We start from the raw sequence: 24,288 nt of genomic DNA on the forward strand, positions 1-24,288 counted from the left end.
AAAGTTTAATAACTTCTTTTAACACAGCCGAATTCACTAGCAGTCTTCGGCAAAGTTGTAGACAATTAAATTATCTTTCTTATTTTTACTTACAGTGATAATACGATAATACAATGCCACCTAGCGGCAAAAATTCGAGTTAGTGGGTTTTCTCCATGTAAATTGTCGAAAAATCCCATACAAACTTCAGGCACGTTGGTCCAGTAGCTAGGCTTATCCGATTTGCTTCAAATTTGGTGCAAGTACTCCTGGTGGGACAAGGAATCGACTCAGGGGTGGGCCGATAGGGGTTATTTTTTTCTTGTCACTCTATTCACCGTTAATAGCCACTAACTTGAAATATTTTGATTTTGTTATTATTTTCAATCCTGCTTAGAGCCTACTTATATAACAGATAATACTACAGATACTTTATACACACTTGCGGAGACAAAATCAGTAAAACTAGCATCCCCGAATATTCACTGGCATCACGGAAGATCCCATCAGTTTTGCATGGACTTCCCCTCATAATACCATCATGCTCGTTTGGCCTCACTTTTTGACACTTCGCTAGTCTGTGTATAAAGTGTCTATAGATAATACCAAAAAAACTACATGCCCATAAAAACCTATCCTGATCTGCTAAAGCCAAACGGAAAATGTAATTTTTGATAATTTTCTTCTAATTTCCGTAGTATTACTGTCGTTGTTAATTACACTGAGTTTTGTCTCAACTCTACGCATATTCAAAAAATAAATTTTTAGCAAATGTAAAAGCACTCATGATAATTTGACAATTATGTAACCTCGGCTAAGAGATCAGTTACAGGATCCATTTCCCACAATTTTGCAAAAGTCCCCATGATGCTTAAAACAATAGGTTCCCAATGTAGTGATCAGGCAATATACTTCCAAAATTTTTATTGCACAATATTTAATTGAATTTGTCACCATATTTTTTTTAATCCAACAAATTTTTGTTTGGCGGGAATGTGGATTTAACACCTCCGAAGATGTATAAGTTTTAGCTTTTTTTACCTTTTATCAGTAAATATTCTACCCACGAATTGATGACCGAACACGGCATTACTTAGACTCGATCGACACGGTATTTATCCGTACGAGGGATTAGTTTCTTTTGTGGTTCGCTGATGTTTTCTTCGCAGTAGGAATTATTGCAACGGCACACAGTGGATACACTCCATACAAAAGCTGGACAAAACCTCAATAGTAGTTTAAAATGTCTGAAAATATCATCTAAGGGTAATTTTGGTGCGCTCAACTCGGTTTTGATTAAATTAGGACGCTTAAATGAAAATTAGACAGCCTAGGGAGGTACTAAAAGTTTTTTTTTAAATTTCGCGAAAGTGAATTTTATTAACTTCTCAAAACAGATACTTCGTAAGTAAACAGAAACATTTTCATTCCTTAGGGTAGTCCTTAGTAACGAGTGAGCTAGGGTGGTTCCAATTTATCGAAATCTGGAGAATAAATAATGATGTAATTTTATACATTTGTTTGTAGATCTTCAGTCCAATCTGAATACCATCGTAGAAAAAATCATTCCTTCATAGCTCTTTAAGAGATAATCCTCATGTACTAATTTATGAACGTATGCGTTTAGAATAGTCATAAAAGATAGCATATCTAAAGGTGTTTGACAGAATGCCTTAAAGTTTTGATTATTGGTTTATTAATTTATAGTTATCGCCAAAGCTATTAAAAGATGACAGGTTTATTTGATTTTGATGAAGATCTCAAATCATGCCCTACTATGCTCTATTTACAATTGCTCATACGATGCATACTGCAACTAAGCCACTCAATACTTTTCCATTGATTTTCAATTCCAATGATGATATGAATATCTCTCCTTGCGGGTACTGACATGGCCTACCAAAGAGATAGGAAAGATACAATAATAGTTGCAGTTAGTTTGCCTCGTTGGCTTCTATATATTTGAATTTTTCTATACTGCAGATAACTGTGAAAATGTAAATGTGTATGGCTTTGCAGTCTAATTTTTAAGCAAAAACAAACTATTTTGTCTTCATCCGACGTTTCGGTCCGTTTGGGACTTTTTTCAAGGATTCGATAATTGTTGTTTTGTTGTCAGATCTGCTGTTGTACAACAATGGATTGTCATATGGTTTTTCAGGATCATCTGTTCCGATCGTGTAAAGTTTTATCGGGATCGAAATGCTCGTCTTTTTCCTCTGAATTCGGTTTAGTTAATATCTTTCAGCTAACTGCTAAATTAGACTGCAAAGCCATACACATAACCTAAAAATTGGAAACAGTTGACTCCAGTTTAAAGAATAATAATATAATAATAAGAAATCCACCGGTGAATAATAATGCAAAACTTCATGAAATTAAAAAAATACCACGCGTCTCCACCAAAAAAACTAATTTCACAAATGTTCAAATACCAACCTTTGGCGCAAGATGGCACTATGATTTTTGAAAACTTAATAAAATTCTACATCAGTTGTACTAGATGAGATCCTTCAACACGCTTTTACCGGTAAAGAGATGGCACTCTGAATATAAATAAGTTTAACGCGGACGCGGACTACTTAGTTCTATTGATTTTATTAGTAACTTTTTAAATACTCATTATTTCTCAAATCGAAATAAACCATTAAATTCATGAGATGATTTTCTATTAGAAACGCCTATACGTGTTGTTAAATTATCATTGTAGTACCTATTAAAGCGAGATGAATTAGAATGAACAAAAACTTTTTGTCACTCAAATTCATGCAGATTTTTAAGACCTTGTACGGTTCAAAAAAAATGTAGCACTCATATTTTTCAATCGATTGACTCAAAAATTTGGTGAATACAGCTTTAGGTAATGTACATTCAGGAAAAATATAAAAGGAATGAAAATCGACAATAAATTTTGGAGGTTTTGACCAGTCTGGCCCCACTGTGGCGGCAGGCAGATAGAATTGCTCTTTTTATTTTACTGATAGCTATCAAATATTCTCTTCTAGTCTGAACGCGATGAGGACGTAGATTGTTGTAATCTTTTTGAAAATGTTGGAATTCTGTTTTATTATCTGTTTCTCTCGTATGTATGTTTTGAATGATTTCATTATTTAGTTTGAACAACTTGCGCAGCTGAACAAATTAACATGCAAAGGAAGTGTGCTTTGTAAGTTTATGTTGACGAATCGTTCATAAATCGGCAATAGAAACACCATTCAAAACTATTCAGTGCACTTAATCAACCCGTAAAACCATGCCGAACAACACCCAGCTGCAGCTGCTGCTGGTGGACGACACCATCAACGAGGACGACGAACAGCTGCAGCAGGAGCTGAACGACAATGCGTACGCGGAAATTATGTCCGCCATCTTGGCCACATCCCGGCGGGCCGCGGAGGTGAACCGGTGCAATCAACTGAACACGCTCAATACGAACAAAACGCTGGATTGTAAGTTCGATCGGTTGATATCGGAGGTTGGCGATCTGAGGGATGCTATCGAGGAAAAAATCGACACCATCAATCGGAAGATTAAGCAAACTAACCGACTGTTTCAGACCAGTCAGGATTACGAGAAACGTTCGGGGAAAGCTTGCGAGCTGGTGCTGATGGGGATTCCCTACCGGCGGGGGGAGAATTTACGGGAATACTTTGTGAAAATCAGTAGAGTGTTGGGCTTCCCGGAGCAGGACATTCCGCTGGTGTATATCCGGCGGTTGCTGAGCGATCATTCAAGTGGTGAAGTTAAGATGAAGATTCCTCGCTACAGTCCATCGATTTTGGACAATTTGAAGAGTCGAACCAATGCGAAAGCTGCCCAGGGTCAGCGGACCCCGAACGAGTCGATTATTGTGGTGCAGTTTGTGTTCCGGAATGCACGGCAGGAGTTCTATCGGCGATATTTGGACCAAAAGACGCTTAGTTTGCGGGACATTGGCTTGGATAGTGGTTCGAGGATTTTTGTGAACGAAAACTTGACCCGGGCGAATCTGGGACTGAAAGCGGAAGCGATGAAGATGAAACGGGAGGGTAAGCTAAAGAATGTTTTCACCGTGAATGGGCAGATCTACGTGAAGCGGTCGAACGAGCACAAGTCGGAGCTGGTGACAAGTACCGTGGACCTGTTGCTGATGGACGAGAACAAGATGAAGAGCAATAAGTAAATTTGTTTTATCATATTTATTTTTTTCAAGATGGTTGACTGAATGTTTAAATATCGGTTATATTTCATTTAGCGCCTTGACACTGTTATCGAGTTTTAGTACTAGAAAATTAACATAATTAATTCGGAATAGAGCCATGACATTTACTTTCTTATATGAACTGTAAGCAAGGTGATATATTAAGGAAATGTTTCCCATTTTAGTTCTACCATTTCGAAACAAATAGTAAAACTAAAACGCGAAACTTTTTCGTAACTTGTCATTTTGACATTTCAACTGCTCTAAATTATTAAAAAAAATGATGAAAGATGAAATGAGAAGTGTGCCTTTCAGCACACCAAACCCAATAATCAATATACATATTTCAAATACCACAAACCAATGATCAATTTTCGAGTATGAAATCCACACCAACCAATAATCAATTATCAACTTTCAAGTAGGGGAGTTCGTAAAAAAGTTGGATACATTTCGATGACACCGTATTCAACGGGGTTGCCACCGTCTATCGCTTCTCTAGGAAAGCTCCACCTCGCGTCACGGGGGAGTATCAGCCATCCTCTGGCAAAAAACAGATAATTTACCAAACCGCTAAATATTAATTTGTCTCCTACATCCGCCGCCCGTCGCAAGTGCGCGAAGTAATGAAGCGTGTAATTAAATGGTGGGAAACTATTTCGGTGCTCTGTGCTTCGGTAATGATGATGGTCCCATCGCATCCGCGCGTCACCGCTCTGAGCTAATGGGACTCCCTTCGAAAGAAGGAATAATTTCGGCCGTCGAATATTTCATACTCCATTAATGGAGTGTGTAGTCCCGCAGCGAAACCGAAAGCGGCTCCGGAGAAGGTATTCTGTTACTTCGGCGGAACTTTGGAGAAACAAGCTTCGAACCGTTCGCCGGTGTGAGAGGGAAGATATTCAAGATCAAAACAACATCATCCTCAGCATCAACCTAATATGTACCTCACTAACACACTTCGTCAGCCAACACCCGTCACAACGGGTGTGAGGGTCATGTTTATCCTAGCGTGGATAATGAGCAAAATTCGTCGCCAAAGTGTATACAATGAAGAAGGACGAAGAAAGCCGTGCAACAAGTTGTTGTGCACTAATTTACCATCACTCCTTCTCGTGCGCGCAAAGGAACGGGAAACGAAGCATACTCCACAGTTTCCACTATCGCCTCTCGCTCAGGATACCAACCGACCGAGCCCCGCTGTGCCGGCATTCGGAAACTCCGCAGAAATGCGCGTCCTTCGAGAACACAAAATGAAAATAGTGCCTCGGGGGCGTTGCTTTCCATTAACAGCCAATTTTCCCAACGGATGATTACATCCGGCTTGTCTGAGGATCTCTTGCCAACTAGCACCAGCGCGACAGCAGCCGCCGGCCTGGATTGCCGGGATGGGATCGGGATTGATTAAGCAGAAATAAGAGGGTAGTTTTTTTTTTGCTCTCTGCATGTGCGCTACTTAGCGGAAAACGAAAATCATGCCCTCCGGGACGAAAGGGTTCCGCATAAGACGGGTTGAAGATTGTACACGGAGTGTACCAACAATGTTGTGGGTGGGCGACGAAATCCTTTAAGTATTTAATTGAAAGATTTCAAAGTATGTAAACAACTTTGCTGACAGCTCTTTCATGTTGCTGGGGAAGCATTGCTGTCTTTTGAGTAGTGGGGATTGCTTGTGGCTCGAATGTTCTTAGTTTGTTGTTTATGTATATTGCGGTTAATCGAAATCTATGCTACTGTTCTTCGCTGCTCAATACTTGTTTGACATGTGATATTACCACAGGTTATTTATACAATATATGCCTTCGATAGATGGCTTCAAATGTCCTCTCTATTAGAAGGGTAAAAAACTCGAGTATAATTACTGCTAAGACTAAATGATCTTCGATACAACTGGTAAGGGTCTCTTCCTTGTTCTGTTTAGCATTGGCGAAATCCTTTGACGTCTAATATCAAAATGAGTTTCGAGAAGGACGATCAACGATGTAGCAAATGTTTACCCTGCGATAAATCCTGGATAAATTGTGGGAATACATCTTACGGACTCATCATCTGTTCGGGAATTTCAAGGCAACGTAAGATTCAGTGGAGCGAAACGAACTGTAGCAGATGCATGGACATACTTTTGACGCACCAACTCGAACAAATGTTGGCAGCACCCTCTCCGATTTAAATTAAACTTTCTGTACATGATAACTTTGTCACAAAAATGTTGTAGGAGTGATTTTCACAAAATTAGTCAAATTTTTGAATAAAAATATTGAAAATAATTCTTTAACCACTTCTACACTGAAAAAATCGATTTTTAAAATCGATTTGCAAAAAATCCCCATCTTTGATTTTATGAAATTTTGTTTCGAGATAGGTAATTATGTTCCCTACCTCGTCGCTGTTGTGCTATCTTATGACAAACGCCATTTTGGGGTAAACTGAGTTAGATATGCCACATTACTCGTCTAACGAATCTCTACAAGATGGCGTTTCCAGATTTTTGGAATTTCGCTTGGTTACTGAACTATAGCGAGAAAAGTGATTGAAAATTGTGAGTTTTTTACTTTAAATCATTATATCTTGAGATTGGCTTAAGTTATAATGAAGCTTTAGTTTCTTTTATGTGTAAAAAGGTCGTAGGAACACAATGGCATAATAGTTTTCTAAATAAAAATACATGCATTGGGAGAAAAACGCAGTTTAGGCTTTAAACTGGAAATATTGTGTATTTGGTAACACTGTTTTTTCATCAAATCACACCTATGACACGAGTGAGTGCGACTTTTGTTTACATTTTTAATGACAACTCGCAACATAGTCAACCGATCTTCGTAATATTTGAGAGATTAATACAGAATAGGTAGAAGCATCAATTATCTTCTCTGAATTGTTTTTACCATTTATAAGTTTCATGATATTCAACCTCAAACTTTAAAAATCGTTTTTCTCAAAATGTTGGGAATGGCGCTTGTCATAAGATAGCACAACAGCGACGACCTACCTTTAGAAATTCAAGTTGGGACTTTTAAGGAAAAAAAGTTAATAAAAAAAAACTTTTTTTTGTTTAAACTGATTTTTTTTCAGTGTATTTTTATCGAAAACTGAACCAATGGAAGTCATAATCATCTCAGAATCCAATTTCCCAACTGCTGGGTGCCTGATACATGCAAAAAGTATCAGTAACGAGTTTGGTATAGCATTTCGGACTGGACCGAAACGAGGCCGAATAAATTCGTTTAACAGAGATCTGATACTAGAATACTTAGCGCACGACCAGACAACATGCTTAATATCGCGATAACCGCCACCACAAGCGCAGACTCTCGTCCATTCTCTTGGACCAAGGTTTGTTGATTCCTTTGGGATTCCTAAACTTCCATCGCTCAACGAAATTTGCCAATTTTCGAGCGTCCTCTGAGAGGAAATATTTAAAAACTTCTAATGCCAAAATGTCCACCTTCTTATTGTCTTTCTAATCCGCTCCCGAAATGGAGCACTGCGAAAAAAAAAATCAAACTTAGCCCATTCAACGTTTTTAAACAGCTAAAACTTTTGTTTGAGGCAAGATTTGCTCACAAAAACAAGTAAGGCTAGTAAATGTGACTATTGCCTTACTATTTGAGTATTAACAGTTCCAAGGATCAGCTCTAGAACTGAAGTTATTGCAATTAGTCTGATTGGATTCCGATGGAACAGTGCTGCCAGGAACAGTTTACGTTGACGACGGAAAATGAATTTTTCATATATCTTCGTTATGTTGCAATATAATTGAAAACTGAAAAAGCTTATCAATTTAGAATGTCTTTGGCTACGCTTTCCACGCAATTGGACTATTGTAAATATTCTAGGAGAATTGTATTGAGCGTTGGAAGGTCAAAATTGAGCAACTTCTAGCACTGCGAGGGAAGCACGTATCTCTAAGGCTTTTCGTGTTTCTTGATCCCACCGTTTTCAAGAAAAAAATAGTTTTGAAACCCTACATGTACTAGAAAAAAGTTGGGCATGAAAGGGTTAGGTAATTTGCTATAATTTTTCAGATAAAGTACTCAAATACTCCCATGTTTTCCCCAGAAAATACAAAGAGTGTTTTCCATGCTCCATCAAATGGTGAACCTCCTGTAAATGTAACGATGTGGCCATGGTAGTTGATAGGTAAATATAAAACCATCAATTTTATGGGGAGAATGTTGGCAGCACAGCCTCTTTAATGATTGCACTCATCACTACTGTCATAATAATTAGCATAAAAGCGATGCATAGCTGTCATCATATGACGAACGTTCCGTGTATTCCAATCACAGGTTGAATCGAATACACAACGTATGCCCTAGCCACCAGACCACATATTGTTTCTCTGATGATCTGTCCGTTAATCCGTCGACGGACCGGTGCCAATAATCGCGTTTTTCAGTTTTCATCAAGTTTTTCATTTGTATTTGTAGCGCTGCGTGTATTGGGAAAAAATCGGGCGATCCGACGTTCAAAAGTCCCTTTCGTGTATAATTCTAAGCAATCTTTGCCCACCACGAGGTAGGAGACTGTTCACGGTTGTTCGCGTCGGGTACTCGTTTCGTCTGACCTTTAGTCGTAATGAAAATACGTTGTGTAAAACCTGGGGGGAATGTGGGGACTGAAATATAAGGACAGTTGGGGTTTTTGATGTCCCATGAGGAAATCCCTGCAAATTTTTAAGATTACCGAGGGGGACTCTCTCAAGCCTTTAGGAGGAAGCTTAGGAGAGAAAACTGATTTTCCTCTTTTGGAAATTTATAGCCACATTAGAAGATGTTTATTAGAAGATGTTCCCACAATGGGATGGACTCTCGCTCTGTAGTGTACAAGGAAACGTAGAAATTAGTCGTTTTTGGTGGCGGAGCGCTCATTTGCATTTTCGGAGCTTTAAAGAATGTTTCATTTTGTCCCCACATGATATATATGCATTATCCACAGCATTTTCCACAGCTGCCTTGTTTCTACAGTAAGGCGCTATAGGCCCAATTGATGGCAACAGCGGAAGTTCATGCCTCGCGGCACAAAAAGGCGAGCAGGTAGACTAGCCCCGCCCAAAAGATCAAAGTTTGAAAGAGCAGGTTCAGCGAAAGATTCGAAATGAGGCTGATGGAAAATTAAATGTTTTCAAATACTCCTTGATTTTTTTCCTGAACACAATTGATTGAGAACCAGAATTTTCACTGGCTGAAATAAATGGTTCTTGAAGGAGCGAACTTGGAGACTACACCATCAATCTCTACTTCCCGGGCGGGTACATAGACAAGATACTTCTTCGTACAGGGCCAAGTGGTATTTAGTTAAATCTCGCATATATCGATAATGTTAAATGGCTCATCGTTGCACTCATTTAAGTTTGTTTTGAATATATACCAAATTCGTTGGATTCTGTGATGATTATGACTTCCATTGGTTTAGTTTTCGATAAAAATAAACTGAAAAAACAAATTCAGTTCGACAAGGAAAAGTTTTTTTTAAATAACTTTTTACATTTCTTATAAAAGAAATGTATAGAATTCGCTCAAACTTTCAATATTTTTTCCGAGGCCCGGAGGGCCGAGTCTTATATACCAATCGACTCAGCTCGACGATTTGGGACAATGTCTGTGTGTGTGTGTGTGTCTGTGTGTGTGTATGTAACGGACAAATTCTCATTCGTGTTTCTCAGCAATGGCTGAACCGATCTTATCCAAACCAATTTTAAATGAAAGAACTAAAAAACAGTATGAACGCTATTAATTTGTTTTTGATTCTGATGTTTAGTTTCCAAGATATGAATGTTTGAATGTGTAAAAATGGCGTTTCTTGCAGTTTTTTTAAATTATCTGCCGAAATTGACAACATAGATTAACACTTTATATGTTTTTAGACAGCTTTAACGAATACCTTTCAAACAAGATATAGATTGTTGAAATCGGACTGTTATCAAAAGAGATATTTAACATTGAATGCGGACGAAAGATTTTTATCATTTCCCATTGCCAGAAATATGACCAAAAACATGTAATCTATTATTAACGCCAAAACGGCTTATTTTAGGTCAATAGTATCTTCGGAGAATATAATGGAGGCAATACGCCCTTTCTTTTGGTATTGTGCTTTTACTGATTAATCTCCCTATGAGTGAGATATTTTCACAAATTTTCTTGGAAGTGATTATATCGAAATGATGCCTTCAGCAAATTTGTAGCTCTTATTTTTGCGAATAACTTTACTGAAGACATAAAATATCTATTTTGAATACTTTAAAAGTTATGGCTTGTTGTTTGTGGATTACCTTTTGTCGCCCATTTATTGTTCAATATAGTAATAATCCATTGAAATAAGCCAAACATTATTACGATAAAAAGAATTTTGTATTTCATTTTTCTATCTACAACCGCTAGAAATAATCACCGAACACTTCCAAGTTGTCTGGAAGGAACTTGATACCTTATCAGTGCAAAAATGTTCATTTGTACGAACCTTCTGACTGCAATTTTTTCTAACTTATAACCAACGGATCGATCGAAACATATCGGAAAATGAAAGTGAAGTAAATAACTCCAAGCAACGGCGTAGCCAAGAGAAGGTTTTGGGGTTTAACAACTTCCCTCCCTACCACACCCAAAAAATATATTGGATTGCAATTGAAAATTTATTGATGCAGACTGATTTAATTCAATATTACAATAACAATTATCTGATCCGTATATTGATAACCTGTTGTTGTAAACATCATGAGGACTTTTGATAAATTGTCGGAATGGGGTCCTGATATGTAACTGATCTATTGGTCTTAATTTCACAGTTGTCTAATAGCATCAATATCAAATTCCTGCCTGAAAACATTCCAATAGAAAATTCCAGAGTTCTGTAATCAATCATAATCCTCAGATTTCTTTTCAAATTGAGCTCGCTTTTGTAGAGATGTACTGTAATGAGGGTCTTTATTTAATAGAAAGCGAAGTTAAAATTGATTTAATGTCTATGAAACATTTGCTAAAAATGTTTTTGCCTTTCTCATTCACTCTAAAATTCGTCAATCTAATCCCGACCGGGAGGGCCGAGTGTCATATGCTAATCGACTCAGTTCGTCGAGATAGGAAAATGTATGTGTGTGTATGTATGTATGTGTGTATGTGTGTATGTGTAAAAAAATGTGACCTCTGTTAATCAGAGATGGCTGGATCGATTTGCACAAAGTTAGTCTCAAATGAAAGGTACAACCTTCCCATCGGCTGCAATTGATTTTTTTTATTGATTGGACTTCCGGTTCCGGAGTTAGGAGTTGAAGAGTGCAATCACACAGCAAATTCCCATATAAACTGAAATGAAAAATTTTCAAAATCAAATTTGTATTTTTGATGCCAAATGACTTTATAATGCATGAACTCGAAAAAATAATGTTTGAAAAAAATTGATTTTTTTGAAATTTTTTGCCTTTCTTATATAGAAAGGTTATGCAATCACTCTAAAAATCGTCAATCATACCGGCCCGGAGGGAGTATGCAGTGAGGGGTTGCTGTTTTAAAATTAAAACTAGTTTAAAATTTCTTAACAAGTTGAAAATTTTCGGCAGGACCCGGACCTCCCGGATCTTACTATGTGATACTGAAACATCGCTTGAAACCAGCGGCGGTCAAGCGATGTTTCAGTATCACATAGTATCTCAAGATCGTGGCTGTCGATCGATTGTACGTATGTGCAAATCGTACTGAACATGTAATATTCATTTCCACCATCGTATTGAACATAACCAGCCATGGAATCGTAGTCTGGACAAATGAGAAAAGCCCAATTGCACCACTAGGTGGATCAAAATAGGTTTTTATTTTGGGAATGCGTCGAGTTGAGACGAAAACGTAATATGATTAATAACGAGGATAACACTTTCCGAATGTAGAGAGAAATTTATGAAAAATGACGATTTCCATTCGACTCTAGCAGGTCCTGGTCGATTTTGATGAGAATTTGATTTTTGTTGTATGACCCATTATATGTATAGGTCAAATGTTCCAAAACAATAATTTAAGGTCAAGATAGCATCATTTTGAAACCGCCAATTTCGGAGGTTTAGTATCTTCGATGAGTTTTACAAACGAACAGCGCATCATTTGATAAAGTAATTTTGACGGTATATCGTCCAAGAAGTATTTATGGTGAATTTTCTCAGGTTAATATTCATGACTACAATAAAGTCTCAACAAATTTGCTAAAGACACGAACTCTGTTACTATTGTCTGAAAAATTAATTCTGCATAATTTTAAAACTTCAAAAATTACGGTTTCGGAATTATGCCGTTTGGACAGTAAGATCGATTTTCACCAAACTCCCACAAATTGTAAAATTGGTATTGTAAAAAAACGTAAGGGCGATAGGTGGGACCGAGAAATTAACCAACGCCAAAGGGACTATATTCTATATATACTATCATTTTGTCAATTTCAATAGCAAACACAAATTTTAATTTAATAATTTCAAATACTTTATGAAGTTTTGGGTTTCGATCACTGAATCATGCAATCTAGGATGTAAAAAACACAATAGTTCTTAAATAGGAAATAAAACCAAGTCTGGAAATATTCACTGTTGATTTTCTTTGAATGGTATCACTGCTACTATCGCTTTTTTCAAGAAAAAGCGTTGATTTCTTAGTTCTCAGTCGCGTTGTAAATTTGAGTAAAGTATAAACTTCAAATCGATTAAAAAAAATCGATTTTTTTGGCTCAGTACAATATACATAACCCCTTTAGGAAAATTCAGTTTTCCCACCACAATGCATTTATTGAGGAATTTAGATATTTTATTAACAGAGCATTAGCAATAATTCGTTTGTATGTCTATTTTATTGGCCATTTTTTCGCTTTCCCATTGATTTGGTTTGAGATTTCTAGCACTGGTGTTGTCCTATGCTGATTTGAGCGATTCTCTGAGTCCTGCCACTATCCCATGTAGTATGTGTTATCAAAAACATCGCGAAGCATCAAGTTCTAAATGTTCTCAAACGATGTAATATCCGAAGAGAGTGATAAGAGTTATAAGAAATGTCTCATCACACTGTTAGGTGGATTAAAAGCGTTTTTTTCCTTAAAAGTGCCTAACTTGAATTTTTGACGGTAGATAGGGAACATAATTATCTATCTTGGGAAAAATTTCGTCCAAATCAAAGATGGATTTTTTAGGGAATCGACTTTAACTTTTTTAAATCGATTTTTTTGTGTAGGAGTCGGTGAACAATTTTTTCAACATTTTTATTAAAAAATTTAATTAATTTTGTGAAAATCGCTCCTACAACATTTTTTTTGTAGGATTTGTCATTTTTGGACTTATAGTCCATTTGAAAAAAAAAAAAAAATGGTAAAAAAAGTTTGACCCTTTTCAAAAGACAGTCTAGATCATTTTTGAAAAAACGAAGTATGCAAAGTGGCATTTTGTGACAAAGTTCTCAACGTACAGAAAGTTTCAATAAAATCTAAGAGGGTGCTGCCAACTCCGATTACAATTTAGAATGTCTTTGGCTACGTATTCCACGCAATTGGAAAATAGAATAGCCGGAGAGACATCCGACACGCTTGTGACGTTAGATCAAGTGAACCAATGAAGTTGAATCTATTGTTCAACATAGCGCTCAACGGGGCAGTATGAAGATGTGATGCGTGTTGTGGCATAGAATCATTTCTGAGAGCTGATTTCATTCAAATTGTATTAATTTTATATTCTATGTTGTGACAATTAAATTTGCTAGATTTATTTGGAAACCACCTCCATCCATCTTGTTGCCGGATCAACGTATTTAAAATCGGAATAAAGTAATTTAAGTGATGACGGCTATTGTTTTACCTCGCATTCCAATTCCAATTTCATTGCAATTTCAACGTGCAAATCGATGGAATGATAACCACGAGATCTCACTTGCTTTTTGGCTTCGTGGACGACATCATTGGCGTTGCTCGCAGAGCAGTGTAAGAGGCATTTGTGTCATTTAAAATTGAGGCTGCGAGAATCGGACAGACTAATACCTCCAAGAAAACAAAGTAGTTGGCAGAGAGCGCGGCAATCTGAATGGTGCTGGTTCTGAGGTGGAAATGGAAGGAGTACGGTATGAGGTTGTGGAAAGTTCATATATTTTGGAACATAAGTGAAGGAGGGAAAAAAGGAGCTAACCCACATTTTTACCAAAATTGACATTTTTGCATTTTTTAATAGTTCTAATGATAATTTAAGAAATTTGAAAATTATTTTTAGCTTTTTAGCTAATAGCAATCAAAGTTGACCATGGAGGTAACTCCACTACTAGCTGGCGTCTCAAAGGGGGTAACCCCACGTTATGCCTTATCTCTATTTGTCTTAACGATGAACACAGATGTCGTTTGCTAAGCATTGCGTGTATTCAGTTCGTGATATACGAAAGTACTCCATGACCTCCATGCTGCTTCCAAAATGGATTCGAAAGATACGCTGTCAAAAGCACATTCAATATCAAGAAAAGCTCCTAAACTTGTTTTCTTTTGCGAAAAAACTTTTTCACTGTTGTAGACAGCAGCGGGTGTTCGCCCAAGCTAACTGGTCGATTAAACGTTTCACTGATTTGAGAAGGAAGGAGGTCAGACTGGTCAGTCTAAAGCTCTTTGCATCCTCATAAGTGACGCGGCCACCTTTGGGTATGAATTTTACAGTTATTTCTCGCCATGCTAATGGAATGTAGCCTGTTGCATGACTACAAGTTAAAACTTGTTTTTTTCTAAATATGCCTGAAATGTTCATATCTACTTTGAAGTAGAACTACAATGCTTTCATCTTTTCCTGGAGACTCATAAGGAGCTAAAATTGGAATCGCCCATTTGAACGATTCGGTTGTCACAATTCTACAAGCAAATACCAAAAAATCAGAACTACCTAAAAAGAACTCAGGGGCAGTCGTCACTGATGGCTCTATACACCATGGAAAGTCTGTGTCAAAAAGATAGCTGAGTACTACATCTTCGTCAGATTAGTATTCACCATTAACAGTTCTAGTGGAATTGACATGAAAGCCTTTCGATTTCAAAAGTAACTTATTTAATCTACTAGTCTCGTAGAGACTGAGAAATTTGTGCAGAAGCTTTTCCAACCATTTCGCTCAGGGGATCGAACGGCAGTTCATACAACTTGAATGCCTCCGACCCGTCCCTGCGTCTGCGATTCCAAGCTCTTCTACATAACTTTTTGAGTCGAACAAGTTCAGTATTTCACCAAGGGGTTCCTCTTGGAGCGCGCATAACTTGAAGCCGACAAACCTCCTGGTATGCTGCTATTATGAGTGAGCTTGTTTTATCCACGACCTCATCCAAGACACTTGGAAATTCAATGGTCCGAAGATACCAACGAAACCTATTCGACAAGCCCTCTTCTTTGAGGTCCCAGTTCGTAGATTTGTGATTACGATATGTGACGATATCTAGCGAGATGATTAAATGATAAAATACGATGTACTTATGATCAGATAACGACGGTTCGAGGTCGTTTGGTACGAGCTAGTTTGCCAACGCATGCGTAATACCGTCAGAGCAGAGAGTCACCTCTAACACCTCTTCGCTATCAGTTCGATTTCCTACATTAAATATGTGCAGATTTGTACTACTTAAGTATTCCATAAATTCGGTGCCTCTCAAATTGATATCTGAGCTGCCCCTAATTAAGTTGTAGGAATTTGAATCTTCGCCGATTATTAGGGGAGGCCCATTTCTGCCACAGCATGATACAACTCTATTGAAATCATCAAAAGGTGAAGGTGCATTATGCGGCGAATATGCCGAACAATGGACGTAGAGCCGTAGCATGCGGTTAGCCAGCGAGGGGCACTGAAATTATGACCGGCTCTTTAATTTTTGTCAGAATAAATCATGAAATAAGTCAAGATAATGTATCAGCTCCAAGTAAACAGAACACTGAAAAAGAAGAGAATGTAAATGTAACACCAAAGAGTTGCAAAACAAATGCAGTTTTGGCTCGAAGAGAAACTGAGTCAGATTCTAACTCCAACTGCTGTTTGAACTGACTGATCCCCACATGGTGATCATCAGAGTGACACTCTGCTAACGCATAACGATTTGTCGTGGTGAGTGGCGTAGCTCTTTCTAGTTTTTCTGCAAGAATGCTTAGATCGTCTTTAAAAGGAACACTTTAGATTCCTAGGACCCTAGATCACATGGACTCACTCATAATAGGCATACCTATTTATCAGCATTCTCAGTGCAAGAGTCATCCTCACGATTCTCGGTACTACAGCCGAACAGGCAGCCGATTTTTGTCGAAGAGGATGTAATGAAACACAAAAGTTTACCCGATACGAATTTGAAGGGACACTCAATTTTGTCCAATCCAGTGCGATTTTCATTCAAAAACCTTCGCTCAATGAAGCAAACGGACCTTGAAACAGCCAACCCTGTGCGACAGTAGATCCTCGCACAATTTCGAATCGGTGACTCCACCGTCGATCTCAACTTTGCAAGCGTACATTTAGACGCGGTAGTTCTTCATACAGGCTTTGTTGCTTATTTATCACAATTCTGAACTTATCTGGACGATATTTCGGGATATCTGTTACTGTTGAATATATCTGCGTTAGTTCTTTTAAAATCTTCACAATACTTAGCGGATTATCTTTGGATTATCTTAAGCTCAAATATAGCCCAACCAAGTTCGATCCAAGTTTTTTTAAACGGAATGTCGGAATCTGGGTCTTATGCCTAAAGTCCGGCGCAAAGTGAAAACTTATAGAACACAAAGTCAGAGACAGAAAGGATAATGCAAACATATGGTAAGTCTGGGAGTCCGCAAGGGATAACATTCCCAACGGTTTTTAACTTAAACTGTTTTGTCAAGTCACTGTCAAAACTTTTAATGTGATTTCCTATAAATGAGGAAACATCCAACTGAAGTCTTTCTTCGGGGGGATTCATGTTCACCGCGGCATATTCGCTGACAATACTGCAAATGCCTTTGTGGCACCGCCTTAAGAGAGGGAAGCAATTTCCATATACATATGAAATCATTGATCGAAAGTCGAACTAAAAAGAATGACGAAGTTAATAGCAAAGGGGCGCAAAACAGATTCTTCGCCAAGGGCGCCAAAAAGTCATGCTTCGGCTTTGAAAAGACGCATTTCTTGTTCATGGTATCAACAGCCTATTGACCGTGACAGCTCAATATATGATAATATTCATTCGTTTTCGAGCTCTCCATCGAGACAGAGGTTTTTTTCTAGTCCGTAGTGCTGTGTGAGGCGATAAAGAATAGTTTTAATCCGCATTCAAGGTTATTTTGCCAGTTCGGTTCGGTCCTCAGTCTTTTGTTCGCGTGTGAGGATTAAACAATAGCCAGCTGTATAAGCTGGATCGGTTCGTCGTTGGACACCAGTTTAAAGCTAAGTGGTTTTTGTCTTTTGTAACACATTTATTGCTTTCTTCCGTCTGCGCGGGCGCTGACCCCGTGCGTTGACGTTTTCTATGGTTCTCTCTCCGGATGGTCAAATGGAAGTTGAATCGGGTTCAACTTCTAAGGTTCCCCCCCGGCCCAAATGCTATCCAGAACTCTCAACTGGTCCATTTGTGGTCTTCTTTCGGCCCAAGACTAAATCACTGAATCTTCTTCAGATTTCTAGAGACCTGACGGAACGGTTCTCGGCTGTGACCGAAATTTCAAAGGTCCGCTCGGACAAGATAAGGGTGTTGCTAGCCAACTCAAAGCAGGCAAACGATATTGCTTGCTGTGAGCACTTTACGCGGGATTATAACGTGTATATTCCGGCTGTAAGAGTACAATCCGAAGGCGTCGTAACCGATGAGAGTTTGACGTGCGAGGATCTGCTGAAGTACGGGGTTGGCCGATTCAGAGACCGCTTACTTCAGCCAGTTAAAATACTTGAGTGCAAACGTTTGCACTCAGTAGTAGTTGCGGGGGATGGTTCAAAAACGTACCCCCAATCAAACTCTTATCGGGTGACCTTCGCTGGTACCGCTTTGCCAAATTTCGTCCTCTTGCACAAGGTTCGTCTGCCTGTGCGTCTGTTTGTGCCGCGGGTCATGAATTGCACAAAGTGTAAACAACTGGGTCACACAGCCACCCATTGTAGCAATAAGGCCCGCTGTGGAAAATGCGGGGAGAATCATCTAGATGATTCGTGCAGTAGGCAAGCCGAAAAGTGTCCTTACTGTGCGGAGAGTCTGCATGATATCTCGGCATGTCCCGCGTACAAACTACGCGGGGATAAACTGAAACGTTCCCTTGCGGGACGATCCAAACATTCTTTCGCAGAAATGTTAAAGAATGCTACGCCACCATCCTCAGCAAACATCTATACTCACTTGCCTCCTGACGAGGGCGATGCTGGTAACCCACAAGAGGGAACATCTACTAGGGTGCCTAGAATTTATAGGAAGAGGAGGAACATTTCCTCTCGTAAAGTTCCTTGTAAAGGCCAGAAGGTGTCCCTTGAGGGGGCTCCGAAAGTCACATCTATTGGAAGTGTTGCAACCAAACCGAAGCAATTAGCTCCTGGTCTCGGAGGATTAAGCTCAGAGAAGGAGTTCCCAGCACTTCCAGGAACATCAAAAATCCCAAGTGTTCCTTTGTTTCAGTTCGAGAGTAATCACAGCACTGGAATTATAAAACTCTCGGACATAGTGGACTGGATAATAAAAACTTTCAATATTACTGATCCTATTAAAAGTCTTATGTTAGCTTTTCTCCCTACAGTGAGAACATTTTTGAAGCAGTTGACTGCTAAATGGCCCCTCCTCTCAGCGATTGTATCCTTCGATGGCTAACTCATCGAACGAGGTCACGGATTTGATCACTGTTCTACAGTGGAATTGCAGAAGTATCATCCCGAAAATCGATTCCTTCAAAATTTTAATAAATAATCTGAGTTGCGATGCATTTGCATTATGTGAAACTTGGTTAACTTCCGACATAGATCTCAACTTCCACGACTTTAATATTATTCGCCTGGATCGAGACACCCCCTATGGAGGAGTGCTTTTGGGGATCAAAAAGTGCTATTCCTTCTACAGAATTAACCTTCCCTCGATAACAGGTATTGAAGTTGTCGCTTGTCAAGTAACAACCAAAGGCAAAAGCCTTTGCATAGCTTCCATATATATTCCCCCCAACACCGCGGTTGGGCACCGACGGCTACAAGACATCTTAGAATCCCTGCCAGCACCGCGACTAGTTTTAGGAGACTTTAACTCTCACGGTACAGCATGGGGTTGCCTCTATGATGATAACAGGTCTTCCTTAATTCAGGATCTTTGCGATAACTTCAATTTGACAATTTTAAACACGGGTGAAATGACACGGATTCCTGCTCCTCCAGCGCGCCCGAGCGCCTTAGACTTGTCCCTTTGCTCAACATCGCTGCGGTTAAATTGCACGTGGAAGGTAATTCCTGATCCCCACGGCAGCGACCATCTGCCGATTGTAGTCTCAATCAATAACGGTTCAAGGCCCCTGAAATCAATCAATATTTCGTATGACCTCACACGAAATATCGATTGGAAGAGCTATGCTGCCGCGATATCCGACAACATCGAATCTACCCAAGAACTTCCTCCGGAGGAAGAGTACAGCTTTTTGGCTGGCTTGATTCTCGACAGCGCGAATCAAGCTCAGACTAAGCCAGTACCCGGCGCGAACATACAAAAACGCTCTCCTAATCCGTGGTGGGACAAAGAGTGCTCAGACGTGTACGCGGAGAAGGCCGCCGCGTATAAGACCTTCCGGGACGACGGGTTACCCGCTAGCTATCGACAATATGCGACGTTAGAAACGCGAATGAAGAGTTTGATGAAAGCCAAGAAACGTAGTTACTGGCGCCGGTTCGTTGACGGATTAACGAGAGAAACATCGATGAGCACTCTTTGGGGCACGGCCCGGCGTTTGCGAAACCGAAACAGTACTAATGAGTGCGTGGAATATTCAAACCGTTGGATATTCGATTTCGCCAAGAAGGTTTGTCCGGATTCCGCCCCGGCACAGAAGATTTACCGCGCCGCGTCTCCTCACGATAGCGCGAACGAAACACCTTTTTCGATGGTGGAGTTCTCACTTGCTCTCTTGTCGTGTAACAATAAAGCTCCGGGGCCAGACAGAATCAAATTCAACTTGTTGAAGAATCTGCCTGACTCTGCCAAGAGACGCTTGTTGAACTTATTTAATAAGTTTCTCGAGGCTAACATTGTCCCACTCGATTGGAGACAAGTGAAGGTCATCGCCATCCAAAAACCAGGAAAACCAGCCTCCGACCACAATTCGTACCGTCCGATCGCAATGCTATCCTGTATCCGGAAGTTGTTCGAGAAAATGATCTTGTTTCGCCTCGACAATTGGGTCGAAGCAAATGGCTTACTGTCAGATACACAATTTGGCTTTCGCAAAGGCAAAGGGACGAACGATTGTCTTGCGTTGCTCTCAACTGAAATTCAAATGGCCTATGCTAGCAAAGAGCAGATGGCATCAGTGTTCCTAGATATTAAGGGGGCTTTTGATTCAGTTTCGATCAACATTCTTTCAGAGAAGCTGCACCAGCATGGTCTTTCAGCGACTTTAAACAACTTTTTACTAAACTTGTTGTCGGAAAAGCACATGTATTTTTCGCATAGTGACTTATCGACATCACGATTTAGCTACATGGGCCTTCCCCAGGGCTCATGTCTAAGCCCCCTGTTATACAATTTCTACGTCAACGACATTGATGAATGTCTTGACAATTCCTGCACGTTAAGGCAACTTGCAGACGATGGCGTGGTGTCTGTTACGGGACCCAAAGCTGTCGATCTACAAGGACCATTACAGAATACCCTGGACAATTTGTCTGCTTGGGCTATTAAGCTGGGTATCGAATTCTCCACGGAGAAAACTGAGCTAGTTGTATTTTCAAGGAAGCGTGAACCAGCACAACTACAGCTTCTATTAATGGGTCAAACTATCGCTCAGGTCTTCACAGTAAAATATCTAGGGGTCTGGTTCGACTCGAAAGGTACTTGGGGATGCCATATTCGGTATTTGAAACAGAAATGCCAACAAAGGATCAACTTTCTTCGTACAATAACCGGAACATGGTGGGGTGCCCACCTAGGAGACCTAATTAGGTTGTATCAAACAACGATACTGTCGGTAATGGAATACGGATGCTTCTGCTTTCGCTCCGCCGCGAACATACATTTCATCAAACTCGAAAGAATTCAGTATCGTTGTTTGCGTATAGCCTTAGGGTGCATGCAGTCGACCCATACGATGAGTCTCGAAGTGCTGTCGGGCGTTCTCCCGTTGAAAAATCGATTTTGGGAACTCTCATATCGATTGCTCATTCGATGCGATATCTTGAACCCGGTCGTGATTGAAAATTTCGAAAGGCTTGTTGAGCTCAATTCTCAGACCCGTTTCATGTCCCTGTACTTTGACTACATGGCGCAGAATATTAACCCTTCTTCTTACAATCCCAACCGTGTGCATTTCATAAATACTTCTGAATCTACTGTTTTCTTCGACACATCCATGAAAAACGAGATTAGTGGAATTCCGGACCACATACGCCCACAAGTGGTTCCAAACATTTTTTATAATAAATTCCGAGAAGTCGACTGTTCTAAGATGTTTTATACTGACGGATCAAACCTCGAAGGATCCACTGGCTTCGGTATTTTCAATCAAAAGTTCACCGCCTCCTACAAACTCAGTGACCCTGCTTCAGTTTACGCCGCAGAACTAGCTGCCATTCAGTATACCCTTGGAGTCATTGAAACATTACCCGCAGGCCATTACTTCATCGTTTCGGATAGCCTCAGTTCCATTGACGCTATTCGCTCGATGAAACATGGAAAGCACTCCTCGTATTTTTTGGGGAAAATACGGGAGCTACTGAGTGCTTTATCTGACAACTCTTTCCAGATTACCTTGGTATGGGTCTCTTCTCATTGCTCCATTCCGGGCAATGAGAAGGCAGACTCCTTAGCTAAGGTGGGTGCCTTAGAAGGAGACGTTTACGAAAGACCAATTTGCTTCAGCGAATTTTTCAGTATTACTCATCAGAGAACCCTCGAAAGTTGGCAAACTTCGTGGAGCAGCGGAGAGCTGGGAAGGTGGCTACATTCGATAATCCCTAAGGTATCGACGAAACCTTGGTTCAAGGGGATGGATGTGGGTCGTGACTTCATTCGTGTGATGTCCCGACTCATGGCAAACCATTACACGCTGGATGCACATCTCCGGCGTATTGGGCTCGTGGATAGTGGTATCTGCGCTTGTGGCGACGGCTATCACGACATCGAGCACATTGTCTGGGCGTGCACCGAGTACAGTTCCGCTAGGTCTCGGCTAATGGATACCCTGCGGGCCCGAGGAAGACCACCCAACGTCCCGGTTCGAGATGTGCTGGCAAGCCGCGATGTTCTCTATATGTCCCTTATATACACCTTTGTGAAAACCATCAATATACAAGTCTAACTGCCCCTTGTTATTTTCCTTATCATTCTCAGAACGCTCTTCCACCTGTATCAAAGCATCTGTATCGAATGAGCCAACAAACACGGGACCTACGGCACGAACATAACACGCTTAACTCGAAATGTAGCCGATCCACATCTGAGCCGTACTACGAAATCGTCTGGAAAAACCCCTGCCATCTTGAGGAGGACCACCCGGCGTCCCAGTACATGATTCCCCTGATGAAGGCCACCCGAGTTTGTAATCCATCCGTTGATCTCACGATGCCTGAAACTGAAATAATTTTCTCTCCCTGCCATCTTTGTCTACCCTCCCTCCCCTGACTCTTATACCCAGAAGTAACACCCCTACCCCCCCCCCCCCCCCCAATATCATCACGAAGCATTTAGCTCTTCTTGTCTCTTCTAGTTTTAACTATTATATTATATAATCTCGTTGAAATTGCCCAACTCTACTACCCCCAAAAATAACTATAATTACGTATCTTTACAAAATTCAATCATGCCCTCTAGTTATTCCTAGTTTTAAGTTAGTCGTAAAAAATTGTCCCCCTTAATTAAACATTATTTGCTCCAATAATCTCACTGATAACAATGTCAAACCATATTGCCACAAAAACTAAATGACCCCCCTAATCTTACGAAAATAATATTATCCCCTTGTGTAGATATATAAGATAGCTATAAAATCGCATTAGTCTCATTTTAAAAAATCAATATGTAATCCCCTAGTTTTAAGCAATTTAAAATGTAAAACAAAACAAAATTGGCACCTTTAAGCTAACGCAACGTGCCTTATCAAATAAACGGTTTGAATAAAAAAAAATATGATAATATTAGTAATACTGTTTCGTTAAATATTTTATTTATAGTACTTTAAAAAAGCTAAAAGATTTAAGATTTTGGTTTCGACCTTTCATTTATTCGGCTTTGTCTTTTAGACCTGTTATTCATTCGACCTTTTGTCTTTCGAATTTTTGTCCTTCGACACTTTGTCACTTTTCTATTTACGATTATTTGTCATTAGACCTTTATGCCTATCTCCTATAGAAAGGCTATGCAATCACTCTGAAAACCGACTTTATAACCGTGGCCCGGAGGGCTGAGTCTCTTATACCATTCGATTCAGTTCGTCGAGTTAGGCAAATGTCTGTGCGTAGGTGTGTGCGTTTATATTGTATGTGACCAAAAATAAGCACATCGGGTACACAGAAATGGCTGAACCGATTTTTTCAAACTTATGAAATGAAAGGTACAACGTTCCCATAGGCTGCTATTGAATTTCATTTCATTCCGACTTCCAGTTCCGGAGTTACAGGTTGAAGAGTGGGGCCACGTATGAAATTCCCATATAAATCGGAATCATCATAGTATCTGAAACATGCAAGCTTCATAAAATGTGTTCGAAAATGTTTGAATTTATAGTTTCAGCTCACTGATGCCGAATCAAATCTACGTTGACCACATTGGACAACTTCGGCGGATCCGGAAACTTCAGGAAAGGGGTTATGTTCCTGAGTTGAATTCACATCTGCTTCTCAGAAATGTCTGACTCAATTGTCACAAAATCAGTCTCAAATGAAAACTAGACTATTCCTATTGAATGCTATTAAATTTCCTTTGAATCGGAGCTCTGGTTCCTGTGTTACGGGTTGAAGTATGCG

The 24,288-nt window shown here is 39.7% G+C and overlaps 1 protein-coding gene across 5 annotated transcripts in view; it reads left to right on the forward strand.

The window, feature by feature from the left end:
- Positions 1–24,288, forward strand: part of LOC131691270 (serine/threonine-protein phosphatase 4 regulatory subunit 1-like) — a 697,782-nt gene that overhangs the window by 336,409 nt on the left and 337,085 nt on the right. Inside the window, exon 1 of one of the 5 annotated variants that reach the window (XM_058977542.1) lies at positions 3,198–4,137. The exons of 3 other annotated variants lie outside the window; for them this stretch is intronic. In XM_058977542.1, the coding sequence (XP_058833525.1) occupies positions 3,233–4,137 (905 nt within the window). In that variant the 5' untranslated portion in view covers positions 3,198–3,232. Of the gene's footprint in view, positions 1–3,197; positions 4,138–24,288 lie in introns of those variants that run through there. One more of the 5 variants, XM_058977543.1, reaches the window with a different exon arrangement.

The sequence above is a fragment of the Topomyia yanbarensis genome, chromosome 3 (genome assembly GCF_030247195.1).
Source record: "Topomyia yanbarensis strain Yona2022 chromosome 3, ASM3024719v1, whole genome shotgun sequence".
In the NCBI taxonomy this organism is placed as follows: Eukaryota; Metazoa; Arthropoda; class Insecta; order Diptera; family Culicidae; genus Topomyia; species Topomyia yanbarensis.